A 25534-nucleotide genomic window follows, 5' to 3' on the forward strand; every position below is an offset into this window, starting at 1 on the left:
TCATCAAATGTGTGAAATATATGTAGAATAAACCATACGACATCAAGTTGCACAATACCCTAACATACAACACTTTCATTAAAAAATAGGGGTAGACCCTTATTGATTTGTTATAATCTATAGTGTCCAGTGGCGGTTCTACGTCCAGTTACGCCCCGGGCAAGACTATCTTCAAGCGGGGGGGGGGGGGGGGGGGGGGGGTAGTAGTCGTGAACCTACGGGCTTCAGTGGGGGTTTCATTCCGTCTGCTTTCATTCCATCTGCGCACGGCACCTTCTCAACGAGCAGGAGCGCCTGCAGCCAATTCCCCACAGTGATATGATAGATAATAGAAAACCGCTTCGCAGCCCAGATTATTATTTATTTATTTACTTGGTCGTTCCGCCCCCCACGTGGCTTGAAAAAGTGCCGCCCGGGTGGCCCGTGTCTAAAACCGCCACTGATAGTGTCTCACTACTAAGGGTGCTGTACAGATCATAACCAAAATCCTGAAAACACACACACACACACACCGGTACCCACACCCACAGATGCTAGGCTAAACTGAGCGGTTACCGTTAGACGGTAGTGACAGTCAGCAGGTTGCTGGGACAGACTTTGCTTTCCCTGCTGTCCATTCTGATTCCATGAGACAACAGCTCCTCTACAGTGGTCCAATCGTCGTACAGTTTCCTGTTCCGAAGATGATTCAACTTCCTCTGGCTGAGTTCAAGAACAGTGTTGCACCGCCCCTCCACAAAGAACTGGTCTTCGTCACATACTTGGTTCTCTGTGCTCCGGTCCTCCCCCACAGTGACTCCCCTGTTGTACTGTCCCTCTCTCATTGGTGCGCCCCTCGCCCGCTGCTGCTGCTGCTGCCTTTGCTCACGGGCAATAAGCAGATGTTCCCTCCTTTCTGTGCGGCTCCAGTACCGACCCTGGAGCATTTCTGTATTGGTCTCCTCATCGGTGCTCATGCCGCCACGCTCATCAGCGAGCCGTGAAGCCCTGTTCCTTAGTAACTGGTTTCTTGAGAGCCGAGTGTTTTGGTTTGTGTTGGTGATGTGGGTTGAGTGTGCGTGGGGATTGGATGTAGAGATTGTATTTGGCTTTTCATTGTCAGCCCACTGCGGCATGGATCCAGGCCCCGGGTTAGAGTGCAATTCAAGGGTGCTGTAGAGACCTGCACCACACCCACCGCCCTGAGACAATCGACTGGCTGGCTTCGGCCATGTTTCATTGATGTCCCCTGGCTGGGGAGGCAGACTCAGGGTGTGGAAACAGTGTGGGTCACTCTTGCTGTCTCCAACAAACTCCCGTTTTCTCTCTTCATCCTGGACCCGGTCTGCTTGCAGATCCTTGTCTTTCTCTGGGTCATTCTGCAGGCTGGCTTCTCGTGGTCTGGCTCTTCTGATTCTTTCTTCTTTGGGGACCACTAGCTCAGTTTTAATGCTTCTTTCCCGCGGCTGAGGCCAGTCATGGGGGGGTAAATGGGTGCTATAGAAGGGGCCGTGTGTCCCCTGGGGATGGCTCACAGCGGTCGGATGGGGATGGGGGTGGGGAGATAGAGCATGACTGGCATGGTTCAACGTTAATACACTTGGAGATGTTTCCCTTTGCTCCGGGGCCTGGGGTCCCACGGTCTCCCCGCTGTCAAGCGTTGCTGCGGTGTAGGAGGGGGACGCCGGATGGCTGGCCCGGCGGCGGTACTCGTGGGGGGCCGGACGATAGTGCAGGGTACGACTTCTCCTCAGAATCCCAACTGAGTTTGAGGCCTGATGCTGTTTCCCGAGCACCATCGGCCTGTGGTGGCTGGAAGGGGTACTGCACGTGGAAAGAATGGGCATCCCCATGGAGGTGTGGCCGTGTGATGGGTTGAAGAGGGCCCCGCTGCTGGAACTGTGACGGTTCAAACAGGGCTGGTCTTCTTTGCGAAATTGGACAGATGATACCCTGGAAATAAAGAACAGGTTAAGGACATCCACTATGTACTAGTTGTCAAACTAAGCTCTAATGCATCCATTCAGTCTTTCTTATGATAGCGTTTACCTGGAGAGACCGCAGGGGGAGAAGCCCATGGCTGGGTCACTGCTGTGCCCTACTCCCGCCCGGGGGTTCGGGAGCAGGGGCTGCATGGCCAGCGCTTCAGGAATGGCCTCCAGCAGCTCGCGGTGGCTCTTGGGACAGCTGTCGCGTCGCTCCCTCTTCTCGCAGGGCTCTGCCGGGTGGTGGAGCCGGGCGTTGTACAGCCGCATCCGCTTCTCCAGCAGCCTCTGGAAGCGCCGGAACTCCCCGGTGCTCACGCTGCAGAAGCCAGAGTCACTGAGCTCCGAGGACATGTAGGACTCTGAGGACGGAGAGCCGCGGCCGAAGCCGTGTCCCGCACATCCGCCCTGGACATAGCCCCTGCTGTATTGGTGGCATTCGTCCAGGCCTCCCTCCTCGGTCTCCAGCCCGGAGAGATCCCCCTGGTGGAGGGAGCCGTCTGTCCAGCCGAGGCCGCTGTCCAGCTCATGGTGAAGGGGGAGGTAGCCATGGGGATTCTCAGCCATGATGCTGCTGTCTTCCATCTGCTGTGGGAGTAGTAGTCGTTAACAACCCCATCTCAAACAAGGACAGGAGAAGGAGGACAGGTATGCACGCAGAGCTACCTGGGTGTAGAAGCTGCTGGGTTCTGCAGGGTTGTTGCAGCAGCCTAGCAAGCAGCTGGAGTTGTTTGGGTCTCTACTGGTTAAGTCTTTATCCTAAGAGAACCAATGATAGGAAAAGAGGTTGAGGAAAACTCCAGAAAATTTCTTAATTTCTATCTTCCAGCAAGCACTGGACATATTGACATAATAATTGCAGAACTTCCAGCTGCATCACTCAATATTTAAAGTCAGTAATTCCCAAAAAGATATGATTTTGTTTCAAAGAGTTGGTTTGTGTCCTATGATCTAAAACACAGCAGCAGTATGCCATTGTGTCGCTGTTACTAGAATAAACAAGAATTTAGGAAAAACATAGAATCCTCAATTTTTGCCATCCTCCTTCAACCAGCTTTAAAGGTTATACACTGCTGCTCCTTGAGAACATAAATTTTTCTGAATCACCTGGTAGCCAACAGGCCCCATGTCAATGGTGTCCTGCGGGGCGGTCGGTAGGTACTCATACATCCCCTCATCACAACGGTCCTGTTGGACCACGAGATGTCTCCAATGGCGCCTGGGTGAAATAGGGGCCGACAGAAGGTAAGGAAGAACTGAAGGCACCAAGCATCAAATCAAAACCTTCAGCAGGACAATAACATATGAATCCATATGAATGACAACACAATTAAACAAGGAGACAGGATGTGTGTCCTGACCTGTCCTGGGAGGCAGGGCTCCCCCTGGGGTCCGAGGCAGGGGGTCTCGGTGCCTTGAGGGGGAGGCTGAGGTTCTGCAGGCTGAGAGGGAGGGTCTCCCAGGAACGGCCATCGCCATGTGTGTTGCCATTCTGTCGAAAATGCCTCCGTGGCTTGATCTGCATTGTGATTGGCTGCTCATAGGCTGCCAGAATGCGCAGGGCATCTTGTTTGCTAAGCTGGGACACGTGCCTCCCACTCACCTGCGACACAGAGGGAGAGGCCGAGAGTATAGTGATGTCATCACACTGTTTAGGTCGGTTTCGTGAGCGGACATGTTCCAGTCACGACACAATGCTGCCTCAAGTAACATGACTTAGGAGAATAGGCTTATTATTGGTTATCAAATTATGCTTCACCAAGGTAATTAAAATGTATATGAGAGAGAGAGAGAGAGAGAGAGAGAGAGAGAGAGAGAGAGAGAGAGAGAGAGAGAGAGAGAGAGAGAGAGAGGCATAGAGAGAGAGAGGGAGAGCGAGAGGAAGAGCTGGGGAGATTGAGAGGCAGAGAGAGAGAGAACTCAAGATGCAAGTGACTGCACAGTGTGCTCAAAACACAAAATGGCCCCTGTGAGGAAAATCCAGGGTAGGTGGAGGAGGCAAATGTTAAAGCCAAGATTCAGCCAACCTCCTCAGCCTGTGTGTGGTAGTGATAAGGAGATGGTAGGAAATGGCGGGAGTTATATCGTCTCGGCTATAATTAATGCATGTTATGTAAGGGTTATTATTATCCCTTCAACTATGCGCAGTCCCTCTCTACTTACAAACACAAACACACACACACACACACACACCCACACACACACACACACACGCACACACGCACGCACACGCGCACACACACACACACACACACACACACACACACACACACACACATACACACACACACACACACACACACACACACACACACACACACACACACACACACACACACACACACACACACACAAACACACACACACTCAAAAATGAAAACGTGTTGTTAATAAATCGCTGTATCTTGTTTGGTCAAATCACACCTAGGCCTACATACGTCACAGTGGGATTGGTACCAGACGTCTCCCTGTGAATGACATCCAGCCGTGATGGACATCAAGCCGTGATTGCGGTAATGGGGGTCTCGTGCACATAACTACAGTATTTGAAGCATGCAGCCCACTGAGCATCCGCAGCATGCAGAGCAACACTCACCTCCGGTTCTCCTTCGATCCATGGTCCAGAAAAACGACAGCCCATCACTCCAGATGGTGTCCCCTCTTCTAGCTCCAGTGTCTCTCAGTCAAAAATATGAATCCGGCAGAATGGGGCTCGTAAAGGAGTATCCGATGCTTTTAAAGATCGGAATATATGTCCATCGGAATCTACGGTAATCATTTTCGCCTTTCCAGCGTAGGCCTACTATTCGTCGCTGTTTGCGATCCCCTCCTCCGCGTCATCCTCAGATGAAGGTTTCCCTCTTGCCTCTTCCTCTCCTCCCCCCCCCCCCCCCCCCCCCCCCCATCACCAGCACGGCGCTCCAGGGGGGGACGCGTCACAAGCGCCGGACCTTCTCGAGTCTTGGCTCACACTTCATCCAAGATTTCAAAATTGTGACTGTTTTTATTGAATTTGTGTCAGACTTTGGCGAGACGAAAAGCTCATTGATTTAATGATCAATCTCAGATGATCCCTCATTTATTCTGGTCCCCACCCTAATGTGTTCCGGTCCCTGTCATGTGTTCTGGTCCCCGTCATGGGTTCTGGTCCCCACCGTCATGTGTTCTGGTCCCACACCGTCGTGTGTTCTGGTCCCCGTCATGTGTTCTGGTCCCCGTCGTGTGTTCTGGTCCCCGTCATGTGTTCTGGTCCCCATCATGGGTCTGGTTCCTACCGTCATTCTGGTCTCACACCGTCATGTGTTCTGGTCCCCGTCATGTGTTCTGGTCCCCTTCGTGTGTTCTGGTCACCGTCATGTGTTCTGGTCCCATACCGTCATGTGTTCTGATCCCCCTCATGTGTTCTGGTCCCGTCATGTGTTCTGGTCCCCACGGTTATGTGTTCTGGTCACCGTCATGTGTTCTGGTCACCGTCATGTGTTCTGGTCACCGTCATGTGTTCTGGTCACCGTCATGTGTTGTTCTGGTCCCCGTCATGTGTTCTGGTCACCGTGTTCTGGTCCCCACGGTCATGTGTTCTGGTCCCCTCATGTGTTCTGGTCCCCTCATGTGTTCTGGTCCCCACGGTCATGTGTTCTGGTCCCCACGGTCATGTGTTCTGGTCCCCTCATCAAATCACGGTTGGACAGGTTCACTGCTGACGTGCAGAAATGTTTTCAATCACTAAAACATAACATAACAGATAACACCCATTAGCCAATCGCGTGTTACATGTTCATGGCTCAAACACCCCTCCCCTCCTCAGCAGCAGCCAGTATACGTTCCCTTGGCAACTCAAGAGTTTGAGTTTCAGCCTGCAGGTGCATTTAAACTTTGAAGTGATTTAGTTGGCCCTCACCGTGAAGTGAAAAGGTGAGTTTTATCTACACAAACCATCAGATTTTTCTTTTACAAAATATCTAAATCTGATTTGAATTGGCAACCATAGAAGGGACTTATTGAGTCGCCTGCTGACCTTCTAAGGTAGGACCATTAGTTCCTGTCCCAGTCAAAATAGGCTATGTTCTGAGGATGTCACTGACCTAACTGACACCAGCCCTCCTCTTGTGTGTTTATTTATAACCTTGGTTTGATGGTATCCACGGACACTGTCTTGTTATGGCACAGTACAGCCTTCAGCGCAGTGCTGTGACATGCCTCACATTAAGGCCCAGCAGGGGGCGTTTTAAGCAGCTTCAGGTTGGAAGCGGCATGTGAAGGACTCACTACAGAAGAAGAGCATCATACCCACAGCCTCCACCGCCCCGCTACCATAGCAACCGGAATAACTAAAATGGCGCCGCTTGCTGTATGCATGAAGTCCATATTACTTATTATTATTATTCTATCAAACGCATCTTCCATCGATGGGAATTCTTCAAGTTACAACTCCAGTGTCGAGTTTAACATTGACGGGAATTTTAAAGAAGAACTTCTCAATTCATCAACGACAGAGTACGAGCTTTCAGAAATCACGTCAACCCCCGGGTACACGATAACACAACCTCCAGGGACCGATGTCCCTACTCCAGGGACCGATGTCTCACCTCCAGGGACCGATGTCTCACCTCCAGGGACCGATGTCCCGTTAACAGTCCCTGAGCCGCTCCCGCTGTCCGGACGGCTTCCTACCGGGGTCCCCCAAGGTAACGATATAGCCACAAACCTGCTTCAACACAGCTGGTCCTTTCGGGATGGCGCCGGTGTCAAGTATTCTGGTCGTACACTATTTATACTAACATGTGGTCAGTTGGTAGGCTTTACTCTCTAACATGTGTGTCAGTTGGCAGACTGTTCTCACTAACATCTGTGTCAGTTGGTAGGCTGTTCTCACTAACATGTGGTCAGTTGGCAGGCTGTTCTCACTAACATGTGGTCAGTTGGTAGGCTGTTCTCCCTAGCATGTTGTCAGTTGGCAGGCTGTTCTCACTAACATGTGGTCAGTTGGTAGGCTGTTCTCTCCCTAACATCTGTGTCAGTTGCCAGGCTGTTCTCACTAACGTGTTTGGTCAGTTTGTAAGCTGGTCTCACTAACAGCTGTGTCAGTTAGCAGGATTTTCTCACTAACATGTGTGGGTTGGTATTCTTTTCTCACTAACATGTGTCAGTTAGCAGGCTTTTCTCACTAAGATGTGTCAGTGGGCAGGCTGTTCTCACTAACATGTGTGCCAGTTGGCAGGCTGTGTCCTTGTGACAAGCAGAGGGACGCATGTGACCTGAACTGCTGCTGTGACCCGCAGTGCGGTGGGGAGGCGGCCCTCTTCACCCACTGCTCCATCAGCACCGTCAGGCAAGTCCGACCTCCTTCAGTCCATCACTGGTCTGCACTCTGCTGGCCTCGTCCTCCTCATCACCCCCCAGTTTTACCTGCTGTGGTTCATTCTTTACATAATGCACAACCTCCAATGAGGTTTAAGGAGTTTACAACGCTGTTAAAATGGTTGGTTAATTGATATGTATTCCAACTAAGCTCGCTGTGTAACTCTCCTGTCCCCTTACCTTCATCTTTCTGTCTCTACAGTGGCAATCAGCAGCTATGCCAGCACGACGTTGTGCACTATTCTTTAGGGAAAACTGGAGAGGGCTTCTCCACACAGGATACCTTCACCCAGAAGTATGTTAATGCTGACATCTTCTGTATTCACTCACAGAACAGTAAGTTTACCAAGCCACCCTAGGATGCAGCTTCCTGTTACTTCCATACTTCTCACTGGTTTTTGCAATTCTTTCCAGAGATATATTTTTTCCCAGGAAAGATATTTATATTTGTTGTTAAATTGTAATTGATTGTTTTATAATTATGTGATATATTATCAAAGCATTATGATTGAACATGTAGCAATATAACAGGATTTGTGGGCCTGTTGAACATCAGGCTTGTGTTAAAATTTGCTCTTGGTTGTGAACATCAGGTTATGACCAGAGATCACTGACATCATCATTCGGCTCCACTAGCTGATGCACTCTTTGTATTTCAGTTCAATGGCCGACCCTGCCTGTGTTTTGTCTCTATTCCTCCTCTAGATGTTGAGAGTCTGTCCTACTCGCTGCCTGCCGTTCCAACCGACACAAACTTTGATTCCCTCTTCAAGGCGTTTGAGGACCTCCCCTCTAGCTCGGGGAGCGACCCCGTCTCCCCCGTCTCCCCCGTCTCCCCCGTCTCCCCCGTCTCCCCCGGTTACCAGGTGGATCTTTATTTAGGCTGTGAATTTCAAAGAAATAGCTTATTTGATTTATTACATCAAAGGTTTAAAATTCTCTGTTTTTTGTAGTATGGTGATGTGATAGACACTTTAGGAGAAAATGGAGAGCGGGGAATCCTGCAGTTTCCTGCTGCTGCTGTTAATACAAATTGCTTGGACACAAATCCTGCTGGTAAGTATCTTCCCAATGGTCTTTACTCTGGGCCCAAACAATGGATAAGGCTAGAAATGGGTGTGAAATGTTGCTTTCACCATTATAACTTGTGTGTCCCGTACAAGATACTTAAAAGTCTTTAATCTTTGAGGGCATCCTTTGTGGGAGCCTTGTGTCTAGCAAGATGGAGTGAATTTAGTGCCGATATTACGACACGTATTTTAAACATCCACAGATGTAAATAATGTTTTGTGATGTGAAAAAAACAAAACTCTACGCTTGTAAATTACGATTTGTGATCACACCAAATCATATTCTAATCTGTGAATATATATCGACAAATGCATGATGTCCTGTATTTTTAAAAAAATATTTTTAAGACCAATTTTTGAAAGTTGCATCCTTTTTAGAGGGAGTAACACAGGAAGGTATGGGAGATAGAGGGAGGACATGCAGTAAGGACTGGGCCTTAATGGTACGCGCTTTACCCGCTGAGCGCCCGTTGTCCTGTTTTTTAAATGTGAACCTTTTTTGCAAGGTGCGGATCTGCTTTCGCCAATTTGTCGATCACATCCTGTGGAAACTAACTGCTGTGGAGACACAAAGGGTTTTGGCACTATTTTGGACTATGGAAATAAAAACCCACAATTGTATCCACCAATAAAAATCCAGGGTTGTTATAGCCAACCACAACAACAGAATTATGATTTACTCTCCACAAGTCTTAATTTACAACTGAAAATGGAGGTTTTTACGTCCCACACTGTTAAGGGTACGGAACGTGCAGAACACAGGAAGGCAGAGACGGGGTAAAGGGAATGGGGTTTATTGGTAGGCAGGCGAGTAGTCAGACAGGCAAGGGGGTCCGGTAACAGGCGGGGTATCAGACAGTCAGGGGCTTGGCGACAGGCGGGTAGTCAGGCAGGCAGGGGTCCGGTAACGAGCAGGCAGTCAGGCAGGCAAGGACTCGACAACAGGCGGGTAGTCAGGCAGGCAGGGGTTCGATGGCGGGGGGAGTACTAGAGAGGAAGAGAGGTGGTTATCAAGGGGACAGGCTAGAGACAGAGTTTCGAGAATGCTGGTAGGACCGATACTGACTAGGTAGACGTAACAACGAACTGGCGCCGGCTGGCGGGAGATCCCCGGCTGAAGTAGGGAATGGTTTGTAGGGGTTGTAGTAGGGGTAAGTCATATCGGGGTTGCTTGTGTTCTTCTGCAGCTTTCCTGAAGCAGCAGGTCAGCCGTTGCACCATCAGCATGGTGGTGGATAGAGACTGCAGCAAGCTGCAGGCCCTCCACATGATCACCTACACAGGCCTACGCGTCCTCTCTGTGAGTCCTCACTCAGTCTGTCTTATGTACACCTACACAGGCCTCCACATCCTCTCTGTCAGACCTCACTCTGTCTATCTTTACTGGGAATTAGCATTATCTGATGGGAGTGAAAATTATTCAGCACATACAATTCATTTAAGGGAACTTGAGAAAAGATTAAACAGTTGCCGTGTCCATATATTACATATCCATTTAGGGCATTTATCAGAAGCTTTTATCCAAAGCATCTTACAAAAAGTACATTTGTCAAAAAAAGAGAAACAATTTATCGCTGTCGATATAGTAAGGATGTTCATAGAAACAAGTGAAAAAAAAGATAGCTAGGATAAGACGCTACAAAATACTAAGTTCTATTTATAAACTCAAGTATGTACAATGTAAAATAAGTGCGTACATTAATTGCCAGGATGTACATCAGACAATATGTGTATAAGAGGAGTGGGGGGGGGACGACGACGACGACCTCATTGTCTCTGTCCTGGAAAGCGTGTCTCTTCACCGTCTTCATTGGTGGCTTTCTCAGTAGCGTGCCAGAAGGACATGAGGTCCGTCCATTCACCAGTCCTGTCTGCTTCCCATCCCATAATATGACCCCACCACTAAATCCTTCTCATTAACTAATTCCAAAACAACTAATTGAAATCTTGGCATTCATTAACGAAATATTAATACAATTATTCTTTTCTTTTCTTTTTTATCAGGGGAAGAATGAAAATGCTACAGTAAGTAATATGCCCTTTCCTCTTTACTCCATAGCACAGTAATAAACAGTGAGGCTTGCTCAGTTGGAATGTTATTTAGCAGTAAAATCACAAAGTAGTAGTTCAACAATCCTCCGTGTTGCACATGTGAAGAACAGGCCAATAAACAGAGAACAGGGAGCTGCACTGTCCCTTGAATAATACATCTGCCGGTGACTGTAGAATCCATCTATACTGAACTATATGTGGCCTTGTTTTGAGGTGGTTGCCGTGGTCCTGACGTCAGCCAATCTCAATTCTTTAGAGGAGACTCTGTCTCCTGTGGAGCTCGGCCCGGCAATGAGCCTCGAGCCCACCCTGGTCAACTCCACCCTCTGTCTCAACGTGGTGCAGCAGGTGGGTCGCTGAGCACAAGTATACAACCCCAGCCTCTGTCTGTCTATAACCCCACCCTCAGTCTGTCTATAACCCCACCCTCTGTCTGTTTATAACCCCACCCTCTGTCTATAACCCCACCCTCTGTCTATAACACCACCCTCAGTCCGTCTATAAACCCACCCTCTGTCTGTCTATAACCCCACCCCCACCCTCTGTCTATAACCCCACCCTCTGTCTATAACCCCACCCTCTGTCTGTCTATAACCCCACCCCCACCCTCTGTCTATAACCCCACCCTCAGTCTGTCTATAACCCCACCCTCTGTCTGTCTATAACCCCACCCTCTGTCTATAACCCCACCCTCAGTCTGTCTATAACCCCACCCTCTGTCTGTCTATAACCCCACCCTCTGTCTATAACCCCACCCTCTGTCTGTCTATAACCCCACCCTCTGTCTGTCTATAACACCACCCTCTGTCTGTCTATAACCCCACCCTCTGTCTGTCTATAACCCCACCCTCTGTCTGTCTATAACCCCACCCTCTGTCTATAACCCCACCCTCTGTCTATAACCCCACCCTCTGTCTATAACCCCACCCTCTGTCTGTCTATAACCCCACCCTCTGTCTGTCTATAACCCCACCCTCTGTCTATAACCCCACCCTCTGTCTGTCTATAACCCCACCCTCTGTCTGTCTATAACACCACCCTCTGTCTGTCTATAACCCCACCCTCTGTCTATAACCCCACCCTCTGTCTATAACCCCACCCTCTGTCTGTCTATAACCCCACCCTCTGTCTGTCTATAACCCCACCCTCTGTCTGTCTATAACCCTTACCCTCTGTCTATAACTCCACCCTCTCTGTCTGTATATAACCCCACCCTACACTACATAATGTAGATATGTATATGATGATGGATGAAACGTGCTGTGTTTGTTCCACCAGGTTTCTCTGGTTGTGAAGTACAACCCTGCAGGAGAAATAGTGAATGTCTCCGCCGCTCTGGTGCTGGGGCCTGTGAGCGGAACCGCACTCTCACTGGAGCTGCAGTTTGGGATTACATTTGTCCAGGTGCTGAACTGAGTCTTTTAAGCAAAATGAATTGAACTAAAAAGTATGAATGGGATGGGATATGGAGGCAGTGTTGTCATTATCAATGTTATCCTTCTCACCACTGCTTTATGTAATGGCAGTTGGTAGTACCATTCTACAAAGGTGTTAAGCCCAAGGCCCACAGCCGTGTCAGACAGACTTGAGTGAGGCAAGCTCACATTGACCTGTTGTGTGGTCACATGACATCAATGCTAGCCTTTATTCCATCAGGACTGATTGTATGGCAGGAAGTCTGTTCTTGGAACTTTAAATAATGTAACTTAACCCACCTGTAGGAAGAAGACGGCCAAGAAGGGACAGTCCAACGCAGTGGGAATCCTGGTTATGTGACTGGGCTCCCAGTAATATCTGGGACGAAAACAGCAAAATATCCTTTACTGGTGTCCAGTGCATCTTATTATATTATATATACTGGAAGCATTCATATTTCAGACCTTTTCCTATGTTACAGCCTTATTATGATACCCACAAATTAGGTGAGTGCTGCATGCAGCGCTCAACTATTGTTCTTCATAAGTTTTATTATTTTTCTTTCTTTCTTTCTTTCTTTCTTTCTTTCTTTCTTTCTTTCTTTCTATCTTTCCTTTCTTTCTTTCTTTCTTTCTTTTCTTTCTTTCTTTCTTTCTTTCTTTCTTTCTTTCTTTCTTTCTTTCTTTCTTTCTTTCTTTCTTTCTTTCTTTCTTTCTTTCTTTCTCTCTACAAACTTTGGGACCTATCTCCTTCCTCAATTGCTCACCTAGAGACTCCATTCAAATTTTAAAAATATTCAGAATAGCTTGGAATCACGCGCTTCTTTTCGGATTTTTCATATATTTTATACTTTTTAAGATATTCTACTTTTAAAATGCAGTGTAGGGAGAAGGATAAAGCCATGCAAGCCAATCAGAATCCTCTGAATCAACAACAACGAATAACACGAGCGACTTGTTCCTTTCAAAACAACAGTTTAATTCATTTTGGCTGTATTCACATCTAGCGTTTTTTGTAATAGGGAAAAGTTGAGCCGACCGTTTTTTCAACAAAAAGAAAAGCTGGTAGCGTTTTTTTGCCCTAAAAGCGCCGAGAGCGTTTTTTCTATCGCCTAGCAACGAACCCATTCTAGACCCGACGTTACTCGCCTACTATGTATCCAGGATAGAGCCCATTAGACATGTCGTAGATCTCGACATGTTCTGTAATTACAGCTATTAATCGCTCCGACGGCACTTGCTCGAGTGGTTTGTCTTCCATTGTTTCTTATTTTGACAGTTGAGAGATTCCTTCGTCACGAAGTGTCAATGTTCCGCTTCTGATTGGTCAGTTGCCCAAAAGACGCCTGACGTCGGCCGCTTTCTTCCTGAAAGTTGAACTTTTTTCAACGCTCCGTATGGCAGAAAAAAACGCTGGGAGAGGCGTTTAAAAAACGGCCGTGACTTTTTACAGAAACCCTCTGCTCCATAGGAATATAATGTAAAACAAGCGCTGGCAGATTTTAAAAAAGCTAGATGTGAACACGGCCTTAAACAGTTGAAGTACCATAGGCGGCTCTGCCGTCCTCCCATTTACTTCCATGTTAAAAAATTATATTTTAAAAGTAGAATATCTTAAGTATAAGAAATAAAAAAAAAAATGAAAAGAAGCGCGCGATTCCAAGCTATTCTGAATATTTTAAAATTTGAATGGAGTCTCTCGCTGAAATTGAGGAAGGAGATAGGTCCCAACGTTTGTAGAGAATAATAAAGCAAGAAAGAAAGAATAAAACTTATGAAGAACAATAGTTGAGCGCTGCATTCAGCACTCACCTAATAAAACCAACCTTTCATTGCATTGCATTTTCAGGGACATGCTGTGTCTCAGCAGCAGTGTTATATTCCTGGTAGTGGGCGAGTAGGCTACGGCAGCAGCGGACTGATACCTAGGTTAAATTCCGCTGCTGCTGAAATAGTAGTCCTTCAAAATGCGATGATTCATGCAATGCGAGGTTAGTTTTATTTCTGGCATTATTCTATCAACACAGACATTTACATCTATAGCCTGACGTTATAAAAGATTTACCTCGGGTGTACTGTGGAGTGGGTAAGACTGTTTTATTAGCAGGCTAGTATTGCCCGTTGCCGTGCGCTAGCCTAGCACGAGCGAACTCTACAACTAGAAGGACTGAATAAAATGTGTTGAAAACTGTCTCCAATGATAAAGAACACCAAGGCTAACTTGGGAATCAGGCCCTATGTCCAAAATTCCAAACTACCCCTTTAAGCATTTTCTGGCGCATAATGTGACGCTTGAGAACCTAAAACCCTGTTTCTCCCAGTTGACACGACAACACATAACCGGCATTATCAGAAATCTCCACTTTTGTCGTAGTTTTTAGAAATAATCGTTTTCTGTGATCAAAACAGGTGTTTCGTGTGAACGAGATGCAGAACTGCATGGAAATATCTGCGTTTTCCCTTCGTGTAAACGGGGCCTAAGACGTAACTAAATCAATTTTCAACTGTTTATCTTCGTGAAAACCATTCAACAAATCTACGCACTTGTATCTTCAATAATATCTAAACGGAATTTCGATATAATTTAATCTTTCTTCAGAATCCTAGTCTTAGTTTCATAACGGTGTGGGTGTCGGATTGATCGACTCGGGGTCCTAAATGTTTAATAATGACGCACTTCCTGTAAACGCTGTCTTTTAAATGCGCATGCGCGTTCCATTCATTCCCATGTTATTCCCAAGTATTAACGATCTCCTTTTGTTTTCTAATCTATGATGAATAATAATCGAATGTAGGGCTGCAACTAACGATTGTTTTAATAATCGATTAACCTGTCGATTATTTTTCCGATTAATCGATGAATCGGATAAAAAAAAGAAACATTTGTAATTGCCGCATCTTTATTCAAAAACTGAACATTACTTCAAATTCACAGTGCAGACTGAAGTCTAAAAACACCAGGTTATTGCTCCAACATCCCGGAACTACTAAAAGTAATATTAAATAATAAAAAAATTAAAAGAACATAACTGGGATAACACAAAAAAAAACATACAATGTGTGATATACTTTTAAATGTATATAAGGGATGCCCATGGTTAACCGGTCAAACCTATTGATACCATTTTCGAGACTCCTTGAAATAGAACTTGTAATATTGCTTTAATTGCTGATAAGATGATGATAGCTCAAGAAAGGACATTAAACAAGTCATAATTCTATCTTTACTATCTATTTTATATTACTGGGAAATCAAGTTTTCACCAAAATCTCAATTATTATTATTTGACACTGTTTGTGACCATTGGTCAGTTTTTTTTTTTAAGCTCACTAGCTCTATATCCTGCCGATTTAACATGGATTTAAAAACGGCATTCTATTTTTAACTAACATTCTACACCGTCCGGTTGTGTGATTACTACCGCTGCTTTGAATGACTGTTGATGCACGTGGTGCCGTCTCCGAGCCCGTCTGAAGCAGCAGCAGCTGACAGAGTTTTCGGTTGGACTAGACGGATACTGAGTTGAAGGAGTTTTTTTAACCCAAAGACAACCCAACAACACTTTTATGTAGGCCTACAGTCCAGTGTTAAGATATGACCAAAATACAAGCTGTGGTTGCTCACACTAAAGCTCGCTGTAGGCGTGCATGAACCATGAACCAACCGGTCGGCGGCTGGCTGTAAACAGTGCTGCGCCTACGAGTAACTTATTAATCACGCGACACAACGAATCGATGACCAAATTCGTTGCCAATGCTTTTAGTAATCGATTTTTATCGATTTCGTTGTTGCAGCCCTAATCGAATGTACAAATTATTGTTGCCTATACTTGGGTTACATATAAAAGAAGAATCGGTTAACTCCATTCACTGAATGGGGCGATCCACTTTATTTCCAGCGCTCCCAACACAGAGTCAAAACAGCGACCCACACGCAGACACTTCCGTTCTCCTCCTACAGAATAAGAGTCCCTAACAGGAGCTGGGGACTATGCATTCATCAGTGCTTTTAGACGTGTTTCCAATGTTTTTTTTTTTTTTAGAAAGAACGGCCTGCGTTCAATGACATCAAAACCAAAACGGATTGAGCCTTCGTTTTAAGTCCATGATTGAGCCCCGTTTATAAACAACCCTTCCGGGTTTTTTATGTTCCGCTTCTGATTGGTCAGTTGCCCAAAAGACGCCTGACGTCGGCCGCTTTCTTCCTGAAAGTTGAACTTTTTTCAACGCTCCGTATGGCAGAAAAAAACGCTGGGAGAGGCGTTTAAAAAAACGGCCGTGACTTTTTACAGAAACCCTCTGCTCCATAGGAATATAATGTAAAACAAGCGCTGGCAGATTTAAAAAAAGCTAGATGTGAACACGGCCTTAAACAGTTGAAGTACCATAGGCGGCTCTGCTGTCCTCCCATTTACTTCCATGTTAAAAAATTATATTTTAAAAGTAGAATATCTTAAGTATAAGAAATAAAAAAAAAATGAAAAGAAGCGCGCGATTCCAAGCTATTCTGAATATTTTAAAATTTGAATGGAGTCTCTCGCTGAAATTGAGGAAGGAGATAGGTCCCAACGTTTGTAGAGAATAATAAAGCAAGAAAGAAAGAATAAAACTTATGAAGAACAATAGTTGAGCGCTGCATTCAGCACTCACCTAATAAAACCAACCTTTCATTGCATTGCATTTTCAGGGACATGCTGTGTCTCAGCAGCAGTGTTATATTCCTGGTAGTGGGCGAGTAGGCTACGGCAGCAGCGGACTGATACCTAGGTTAAATTCCGCTGCTGCTGAAATAGTAGTCCTTCAAAATGCGATGATTCATGCAATGCGAGGTTAGTTTTATTTCTGGCATTATTCTATCAACGCAGACATTTACATCTATAGCCTGACATTATAAAAGATTTACCTCGGGTGTACTGTGGAGTGGGTAAGACTGTTTTATTAGCAGGCTAGTATTGCCCGTTGCCGTGCGCTAGCCTAGCACGAGCGAACTCTACAACTAGAAGGACTGAATAAAATGTGTTGAAAAAAGCCTTCGTTTTAAGTCCATGATTGAGCCCCGTTTATAAACAACCCTTCCGGGTTTTGTCTGTTGGCTTGTGTCGATACGTCAAGTGTCGATACGTCATCTGTAAGCGCAGGACCCCGAGTCGATCTGGCAGCCGAGTCAATCCGGTACCCACAACGGCTTCGTTTTCAGTTGGTCTCATTGATTTATGTTGACGCTGCAGCGTGAGGACGTTCAGCAGTGTTGCCAGATTGAGCCGTTTTTCCCGCCAGATTTGGCTACTTTTGGAGGACGTTCAGGCAGTGTTGCGAGTTTGGGCTGTTTTTCCCGCTCTATTGGGCTACTTTTAATCACGCACCGGCTCGCTATTCACTTAAAGACACGCGCGCGCGTGCGCGCACACACACAATCTCACACACACACACACACACACACACACACACACACACACACACACACACACACACACACACACACACACACACACACACACACACACACACACACACACACACACACACACACACACACACACCAGTGCAGTTCATTTTACATTTCTGCATTTTTAGCAATACTTTGCGCTTTTAGTTAAGCTTCACTTGATTTGTTTCCAACCATTTACATTTTCTTAAATGGTGTGCATGTTTACCTTGTTTACTCCATTTAGACTTTTGCATTTTTGTTCTAGTTTGCAAACAGTATCCCATAATGTAAGTGTGTGTATGTATTGTTAGATCCGTCTACTATACCGCCTCATGGATCAACCTTTCTTGACACTATGTATATGTCTCATAGAGTACCTTGTGGAGCACCACGTCAGAGAGCCTTAACAGATCTCCACAGGGCTCGTACAGAGCAGCGACCCCCGAGGAACCCTGTCCATACTGCAGGGGGGCCGGGAGCAGGACTGTCTGCGTGGGCCCCATGCCCGCTCCCCCGTGTTGTTTGCTCAGGCCATGGTGTCCGGCTGCACGCTAAAGTACGTCCATCATCCCCTCTTACCTGCGGTTCTCCCACGCCGATAGGACAACCTGTAGATTGACGTTCATATGTCTTCTATGCCTAGGTTGGAGGAGGGAGCCAACTGCACACTGGTTTCTGACATGCTCCTGGAAGTCCTGAGAGGCTCAGCCAAGATGCAGTATGTGGCTGCTTTTGGAACAAGCACTCTGGATGGTTCACTGGACTGGGTTCCCCTGGAAACCGTGCTTATGTCTGGGGTGAGAATAGATTCTGTGAAGTTCTTAGAAACATATGTTACTAGTAAATTATGTTTCAGTTTCCCCCAAATAGCTGTAAAAGTCAAAAATCAACATTGAACAAGGTGTTGGATTCTTCACGTTGGCAACCATCAGCCATGTATTTTCAAAGCCTGACATTAGTCCCTCTTTACCTGAAGGTATATTGGAATATTAATACAATATGTGTTATAAGGACAAATAATAAAGAGACACAGAAACACAGAAAACGTGCTTTGATAAATACATATATTATATAATAACAACTAATTAACCTATGTATATGTCCAGTGTTTCCGCTAGAAGAAATTGGTGCCGGTCATGTGACCGGGAAGGTTTCATTTTACAGGTCAAATTGGAAAAAAAACGGTCGGATATTGTCCGTGTTTATTGCACTTAAAAAAATTGATGTGTGTGTGATCATATTTTGATTCGCCATGGTTGTTAAATACCGGTGCTCAGCAAAGCTTGCCGCCGGCTTTCGTTAGCTTGCCCCCGTTTAGTTCATAAACCTACGGTAGTCTATAGGGGAGCGTGTCTATGTTCCCCTCTTTGTATGAGACTGGGGAACATAGGACCCTTTCTTTTATAAAAAGGGTCCTATGTTCCCTGCTTTTCCAAAAAAAGTTGCCTATGTTCCCCGATATGTATGTGACCGGGGAACATGGGACCCTTTTTTTAAAAAGGGTTCTATGTTCCCCGGTCTGTTACTTTTTCCACCATTACTGCCAAATTCCGGCGGAGATAACTACCATTGCATGTCTTTACCTTTTGTGGAAGAGGGAGAGACGTCGGAGAACCTGACGCAGTATATTCATACGCCGGTAAACAAACCCCGAGAAGCCCAATCCCTACGAGAGCTCCCCGCGCTACGGCCATCCGGAGGCGCACAGAGCTTTTGGCCGTGATATTTATACAATTATATTATATACTATTATATAAAGAGCTCCGGCAGTCGCAAACGGCAACAATCACTTTCTCCTCCATGCTGCAGTTCACCCCAGACTGCACTGCACTGAGTTGGCCGGTTGAACACTGATTGGCTGTTACGTTAGACATGTCACTCTGTTGAACGCCGATTGGCTGTCATTACGCGAATGCCGCGTCAAAGTTTAAATATTTTTAAAGATTGATAGATTGCGGGGAACATAGGACCCTTTTCTGGGAAAGGGGTCCTATGTTCCCCGCTTTTCCCAAAAAGGGTCCTATGCTCCCCGGTATGTATGGCTACAGGGGAACATAGGACCCTTTTTGGGGAAAACCGGGAACATAGGACCTGCTCAATTTTATTTCTGATCAATGGTTGAATCTCCTCGTGACTGAATGTTTGTATACAGCGCGCATGCTGTATGAGCGCAGGGTTGATGCGCTCCACTTTTTTCTGTGGAGAACCAGCGCCTTGAACATTAAGCATAAAACAAAACCGGATTGTTTTTGCCCGTTTCGGCTCCGTGTGGACGGGGCCTAATTTATTATTTCATCATTCTGACCGGAGACATTTAGAATTTTCGGTCCTCCTCATTTTTTTCCGGTCAAAGACCGGTAATTACCGGACAACGGGAACTCTGTATATGTCTATACACTACATTATCAAAGTGATGACATCGGGATCTAAAAACCTGAAATAACCCAGAGGGATCTGTGAGGGGTGTGGTCTAAAGACTCAAGACTGTAGGGGTGTGGCCTGTTTCTCTGCCCCCCCTGCTGTTTTGTGTAGTTTGTACTTCTCCAAAACACCTTAAATGCGCACCGTTGCCGCCACATGACCAGGAGGGGAAATTAGTTGGAAATTCCATTTTCAGATGCATAATGCACACCTCGATAACCCTTCAACACAGTAAATTTTGGATTTATGTGGTAGATCACTTGAATTACATTTCAAGAATACTGTTCATGGAAAAACAATTACCATGTGTTTTGAATTGCCTTAAAAACAAGGCAAAGTCCTATTGACCCTTTACCAGAAATACATTACCAGAGTGTTCCTTGTGAAAGTGTTTCCCGCCTCATGTATGTTTCCATGTGTGTCTGTGCAGGAAGCTCAGAGTTGCATCATCCCACTGTCTCATCACCTAGAAATTCAATGGACCAAATATGGATCTCTCGAGAACGCTCAAGCCCGAATTGTCAGCATTAAAGAGTTCATACACAACAACTCCAGCAACATGGTGAGAATGATCAGTTGTTTTATTTGTTTGTAGGGAAGCTCTGCATGAAATAGTGACAACTTGATGATAACATTCATGTTGGATGTCCAGGGTAATTTGAAATATAACAAACAAAGCAACAGCATTTTGTACAAACAGAAGCACCCTGGCCAACCCAACGCAACCAATCAGGACAACAATAACTAATTGCCTCTAACTTGTGCCTTCCCCATATCCCCCCCCCACCCAGGCCTTGCTCTTTGGAGGAAGCACTTCTGTCACGGTCACCAGCTCAGTGAGCTTTGTGTCCGTTTCCACCCCTTCAGAGCCAGGGTTCCAAGCTCCACCCACCATCGACGCCAAGCTGCCTTTTGAATTCTTCTTTCCTTTCACATGATGCAAGCAGTTTGGTTCGGCTAAGCAGCGTACGAGCAGTCTCAGTAGGAAATCTGTTACATTGTTGTTTCAGGACTTTATTTCATATCGGTCAAAGATATCAGCTTAGCTATATTGATTGACAGTGAATAAAGTTCTAAATGTTGAGAATACATCTAGAAAGGCAGATGAAATGAATAACCACTGCATAAGGTTTGAACTACTAGAATTCAAATTCTATGCCATTTTGTCTCAGAAGGGCACAGAGTCTGTTGTTCTCTTGCTCCTGGGGATAAATGGAGGAGGGTAGTCTTTAGTATTGCACTGTTTGAAGGTTAATGAGATAGTTTAATCTGTTCAAAAGGACCCACCATCTTATCACTGCGTTCCTGCAGCTCAGTAGATCTTTGGACCAGATGATCGTAACTCTCCTTTAGTTTATGAAGTCGATGGTCAGCACGGGTCTTCAGGGAGACCAGGATTCCTGGAAAAGAGCGTAACACGTTAGTGTGAGGCCTGCTGTACACAGACACACCGTGGATATGATTTGGTCATTTTTGGTTTTGTTTCTGAATGAAATGTATATATTGTTTAATGTTCGATGCGGTCCAAATCTTTTTTTATCTGCGGGAAAATAAAGCTGAGAGGATCTTCTGGTATCATCTCTTTGTTTCCTCACCGTTTATGATCCTGGCCACCCGCCAAAGCCGCAGGAGAATGAGGAAGCCCACCCCGTCTAAAACATCCTCGCGAGCCACGAAGACAATGTCCAGGACAAACGACACCATCACCACCACGCCGTCAAACACCTCAAACTTGTGCTGGAAGAACTCCAGCCGGTAAGCGTATAGCTTGCCAACCAGCTCAATCATAAAGAACGTCAGCAGCGCCAGACTCAGGTAGTGGAACACCTTAGGAGAGAGCAGTGTGTGAGGTATGCCAAGGTCCAAGATATAGGCTTCATAGTCTTTAAAACTGGCTGTTTATCTCTTCACAAAAATACACCTTTTCTTTGGGCATTCTTACCTCAGGCAGAACATGATGCTCTTCCAGTTTTATGATGGCCAGATCTATCAGCACCTCGCCCATAACAAATATGGCATCCAAGACTACCAAACACACAACCACCACCTGAAGACAAAATGTTTCAAGCAAGTCATGCTCATAGCGTGTACAACAAACAGCTGATTGCAAGTGCATGTTGCTGGCCATTTGAAGGCAAGCAAACAGGAAGGAAAAAAAACATGATGCACCAGTTTGATCAAAGCTTGTTCTCATGATCAGCTTGTTGTTTTCACCCTTTTCCACCTGCCTGCTAAATGTCAGGTTTGCCCTATTTTAAGGCTTGACACAGGGATCCACACGCACTGGAGTATGTGTGGTTGATGGCTGGTTAAGCAGCCTCACCCAGCCCCAAAGTCTTATCAGCCTAACTCTGTAGCTAAAGGTTATGCTATTAACTTTGTGATGAAGACATAGCAATTATCTTCCTCATCCAATCATTATACCATAGCAAACAGAAGCAAACTAGAGCAGATGTGTTTAGACCACGCCCTACAGCCCTAAATCTTAACCCACTGTGTATATTAACCAGTCCCTACAACCCTGAGTCTTTACCCACTGACTATTAACCAGCCCTACAACCCTGAGTCTTTACCCACTGACTCTATTAACCAGCCCTACAGCCCTGAGTCTTCACCCACTGACTCTATTAACCAGCCCTACAGCCCTGAGTCTTTACCCACTGACTCTATTAACCAGCCCTACAGCCCTGAGTCTTTACCCACTGACTCTATTAACCAGCCCTACAACCCTGAGTCTTTACCCACTGACTCTATTAACCAGCCCTACAGCCCTGAGTCTTTACCCACTGACTCTATTAACCAGCCCTACAGCCCTGAGTCTTTACCCACTGACTCTATTAACCAGCCCTACAGCCCTGAGTCTTTACCCACTGACTCTATTAACCAGCCCTACAGCCCTGAGTCTTTACCCACTGACTCTATTAACCAGCCCTACAGCCCTGAGTCTTTACCCACTGACTATTAACCAGGCCTACAGCCCTGAGTCTCTACTCACTGACTCTATTAACCAGCCCTACAGCCCTGAGTCTTTACCCACTGACTCTATTAACCAGCCCTACAGCCCTGAGTCTTTACCCACTGACTCTATTAACCAGCCCTACAGCCCTGAGTCTTCACCCACATATAAACCAGGCCCTACACTGACTTTATGATCTGACTTAGAGATAGATTAGCATACTCTTTATGCTTTCCTTGAAAATAGATTTGCTAGGTGTGCAGTGGATATATCCCTCTAAACGTTGTGGTTATTTTGTATTTTCCGATCCTTTTGTCCTTCACTTTAATATCCTTATTTCAGCATTGACCAAAACCAAAACCATCAGTTGTGGGGCCAATAGGCCGCTATATAATGAGGCCTGTTCTGGTCCCATTCCCACCTCTCTCAGGGCAGAGGGGCTCAGCATAACATGCGTCCACGGGTCGTTTGGTATGCAGTGTCAGATGGTTGTTCCACATCTAAAATGCTGTACCTGAAACCGGGTAGAGCAGTAGAGCTGCTGAAGGGCCTCCCTGAAGCCCGGGCGGGGGGGAGGCTGGCCTGGGGAGGGACTCACTTCCTCACTGTCCTCCTCCAACTGTTCCCAAGTACCTGGTTCTGTCTTCTCATCCCCCACAGCAGTGAAGTGCCTCAGGTACCAAGACATGACGCTCTGGGAGGTGGTCCTACCTTCTCCTCAGACACAACCATGGATATATATATATATATATATATATATATATATATATGGATGTATACAGCTTAAGTGGACTTTCAAATAAAGACCTCCCTAGCTGAAATAATTATCTTGTTTTATTTTTATTTAGTATTTTTATTTCAACTGCTTCAGATTCAATAAAAAAACGGAATAACTAATGGATGCATAAAGAATGTGCATCCACACATTCAAACATGATTGATCATTCGTTATTTATCAGGTACATATTATTGGGCACACGCAGATCAATGTTGCAAAGTTCTTAGTTCAATCACATGAAGGTCTACTTACTTTATTGAAGTGAATAGGATGTCTTGTGTGTTGAGGATACTTAAGCTGACGCTGCTCTGCAATTCTGATGAACTTGGGTCAATATTATGACTTCTCCTTTCACATGTTGAAAACGGACATGTTGAAAGAAGGATGAAATATCCTTTTCAAATTTTGTAACAATTCTAAAGAAACGTATTAGTAAACATGATTGTGAAGCAAGGAGAGCAGTCTGCAGTCTACAAGCAATCGATCACATGACCCTGTCCTATTAGTGACACAAGGCTGCATGTGTCAATGTATATAGACTTTCATCATTTATCAAAAACTCGTTTTCATTCCACTCGTTTGGGTTACTGTGATGTGAACTCGTGATAATGTGCACTAGTTTTTTTTTGCAAATTCAGCATTTTCTTTTCAAAACACTATATTTATAAGTAAGTATGCATATAAATCATACAGTCGTTCAACACAGGATTGAGGATTAAATGCGAGTTACCTTGTTTGGTTTTCTCTAACTTGTTATCAAGTCCACTCAGTCAGTCCGTTGCATTCTTTAACTCCTCCTCTGCTTCCAGGCCGTTTCCTACGGAAGTCATTCCTCCGAATGTCCACATTATGTTCCTCCTGCTGTATCTCGCTCTTTTAACAAGATCCATGTCGACACCGAGAGAGAACCCAACTCAACCACATACCCTCCCACTAACCGAACCTGAGCTCCACAGACAGCCCAGTAGGGCCGAGCCCCGTGACTGACCAACGACGTACATCGCGACCTACGTGAATGACCAACGACGTGAGTCGCGAACTACGTCGCTGCCTCTGGTCGCTGTGCTGGAAGCCGGGCTGCTGGCGGAAGACTCAACAGCTCATAGCTAGCCTGGTGCGGGTCAGAATCGCCCCTTATCCAAATCAGAATCCGTCCAGGAGGTCCACGGGACCCAGAACACTCGCCCCCTAGGCCCCAGAACCTTGGCCCTCTCTGGCCCCAGAACACTCGCCCCGTCGGGCTCCTGAACCCTCGCCGGGTAGCAGGAGTGGGGTCCGCGCTGGGTTATCCTTGGATGACTCCCTTGGGGTTTCCCTTCATGGCGACGGGTCGAACGTGTTTTACTTTGATGCTTCTCTTTCTTGCCTTTTAACACTTATTCGCATTTATTTATGTACGTTTTTATTTAAGTATTTTACTTGTTTATTCTGGTTGGAGTTTTATCCTGTGGTGCCAAATGTGTTTATGGTTTTTTGTATATATATTTGGTTATTTATTTAATTTTACCATTTTCCCTTTTTTTTTTTACCCTTCTTTCTAATGTCTCCTTTTTACTACATGTGTGGACTTTTCTTGCGTTTACCTGCATTTAAGGAATATATATGCAAACAAAAATTCTCAGACGCACATAATTGCAACAGTTATCTTATATCGTTGTATTGTTCATTAAATTGAATATGCTAGTTCACAGGAGTCAAAGCAAAGGTGGGAAGGCATATGTTCCCCTCCTGGAAGCGCTGGGAACAAACGTGATCCGAGGGGGCGGCAAAGCGAGACACGCGTGACGATGCGTTGCTGTGGTGAAGTCGTTTTATTTACAAGAACGGAATGCAAAAGATATCAAATACATTCGACTATGTTGTTTTAACGACTTATTCTAGTGAAGATAATGCATGTAGCTATAAAATCCAAGTAATAAGCTCCTCATCCAATGCTTGATTTAGGGACCTACGTAATATCCCGTTGGAAATGTCGCTGCAAAAAAATAAAGTAAACTTTGGACGCCAACTTCGTTTACCGTTACCTAGTGTTTTTATCACATTGGTAATTGCGACATCACCTGCCTGAACCAGAGGCTGCGTCACCTACAGC

General features: G+C 45.7%; 3 protein-coding genes across 6 annotated transcripts; 1 reads left to right on the plus strand and 2 right to left on the minus strand.

Annotated features, from left to right (window-relative positions):
* Positions 1–557: 557 nt before the first annotated feature.
* On the minus strand, positions 558–4811 carry LOC130401496 (uncharacterized). Its single transcript, XM_056605305.1, has 7 exons — positions 4561–4811; positions 3326–3567; positions 3072–3183; positions 2631–2723; positions 2029–2552; positions 1620–1932; positions 558–1445 (listed from the first exon to the last, which is right to left on the minus strand). Exons 1-7 carry the CDS (start codon positions 4603–4605, stop codon positions 558–560), a joined length of 2217 nt encoding a protein of 738 aa, XP_056461280.1. The 5' UTR covers positions 4606–4811.
* A 1487-nt stretch (positions 4812–6298) lies between these two features.
* LOC130401497 (tectonic-1-like) lies at positions 6299–21384 on the plus strand. The gene is made up of 14 exons (XM_056605306.1): positions 6299–6649; positions 7176–7293; positions 7525–7658; positions 8028–8188; positions 8276–8378; positions 9580–9992; positions 10397–10417; positions 10658–10792; positions 11723–11848; positions 12166–12257; positions 17706–17843; positions 17931–18084; positions 20139–20270; positions 20500–21384. Exons 1-14 carry the CDS (start codon positions 6319–6321, stop codon positions 20644–20646), a joined length of 2205 nt encoding a protein of 734 aa, XP_056461281.1. The 5' UTR covers positions 6299–6318; the 3' UTR covers positions 20647–21384.
* Positions 19705–24704, minus strand: hvcn1 (hydrogen voltage-gated channel 1). Of its 4 annotated transcripts, none has more exons than XM_056605959.1 (7): positions 24173–24704; positions 23695–23790; positions 23179–23375; positions 21651–21755; positions 21304–21535; positions 20996–21108; positions 19705–20910 (listed from the first exon to the last, which is right to left on the minus strand). In XM_056605959.1, exons 3-7 carry the CDS (start codon positions 23350–23352, stop codon positions 20848–20850), a joined length of 687 nt encoding a protein of 228 aa, XP_056461934.1. In that variant the 5' UTR covers positions 23353–23375; positions 23695–23790; positions 24173–24704; the 3' UTR covers positions 19705–20847. The 4 variants fall into 4 exon arrangements, with proteins under 4 accessions (XP_056461934.1, XP_056461932.1, XP_056461933.1 ...); XM_056605957.1 differs by having other exon boundaries at positions 19706–20910; positions 23179–23381; positions 24173–24573; XM_056605958.1 differs by having other exon boundaries at positions 19708–20910; positions 23179–23378; positions 23695–23787; positions 24173–24571.
* Between the last annotated feature and the right edge of the window lie 830 nt (positions 24705–25534).

Source organism: Gadus chalcogrammus, chromosome 13 (assembly GCF_026213295.1).
Source record: "Gadus chalcogrammus isolate NIFS_2021 chromosome 13, NIFS_Gcha_1.0, whole genome shotgun sequence".
In the NCBI taxonomy this organism is placed as follows: domain Eukaryota; kingdom Metazoa; phylum Chordata; class Actinopteri; order Gadiformes; family Gadidae; genus Gadus; species Gadus chalcogrammus.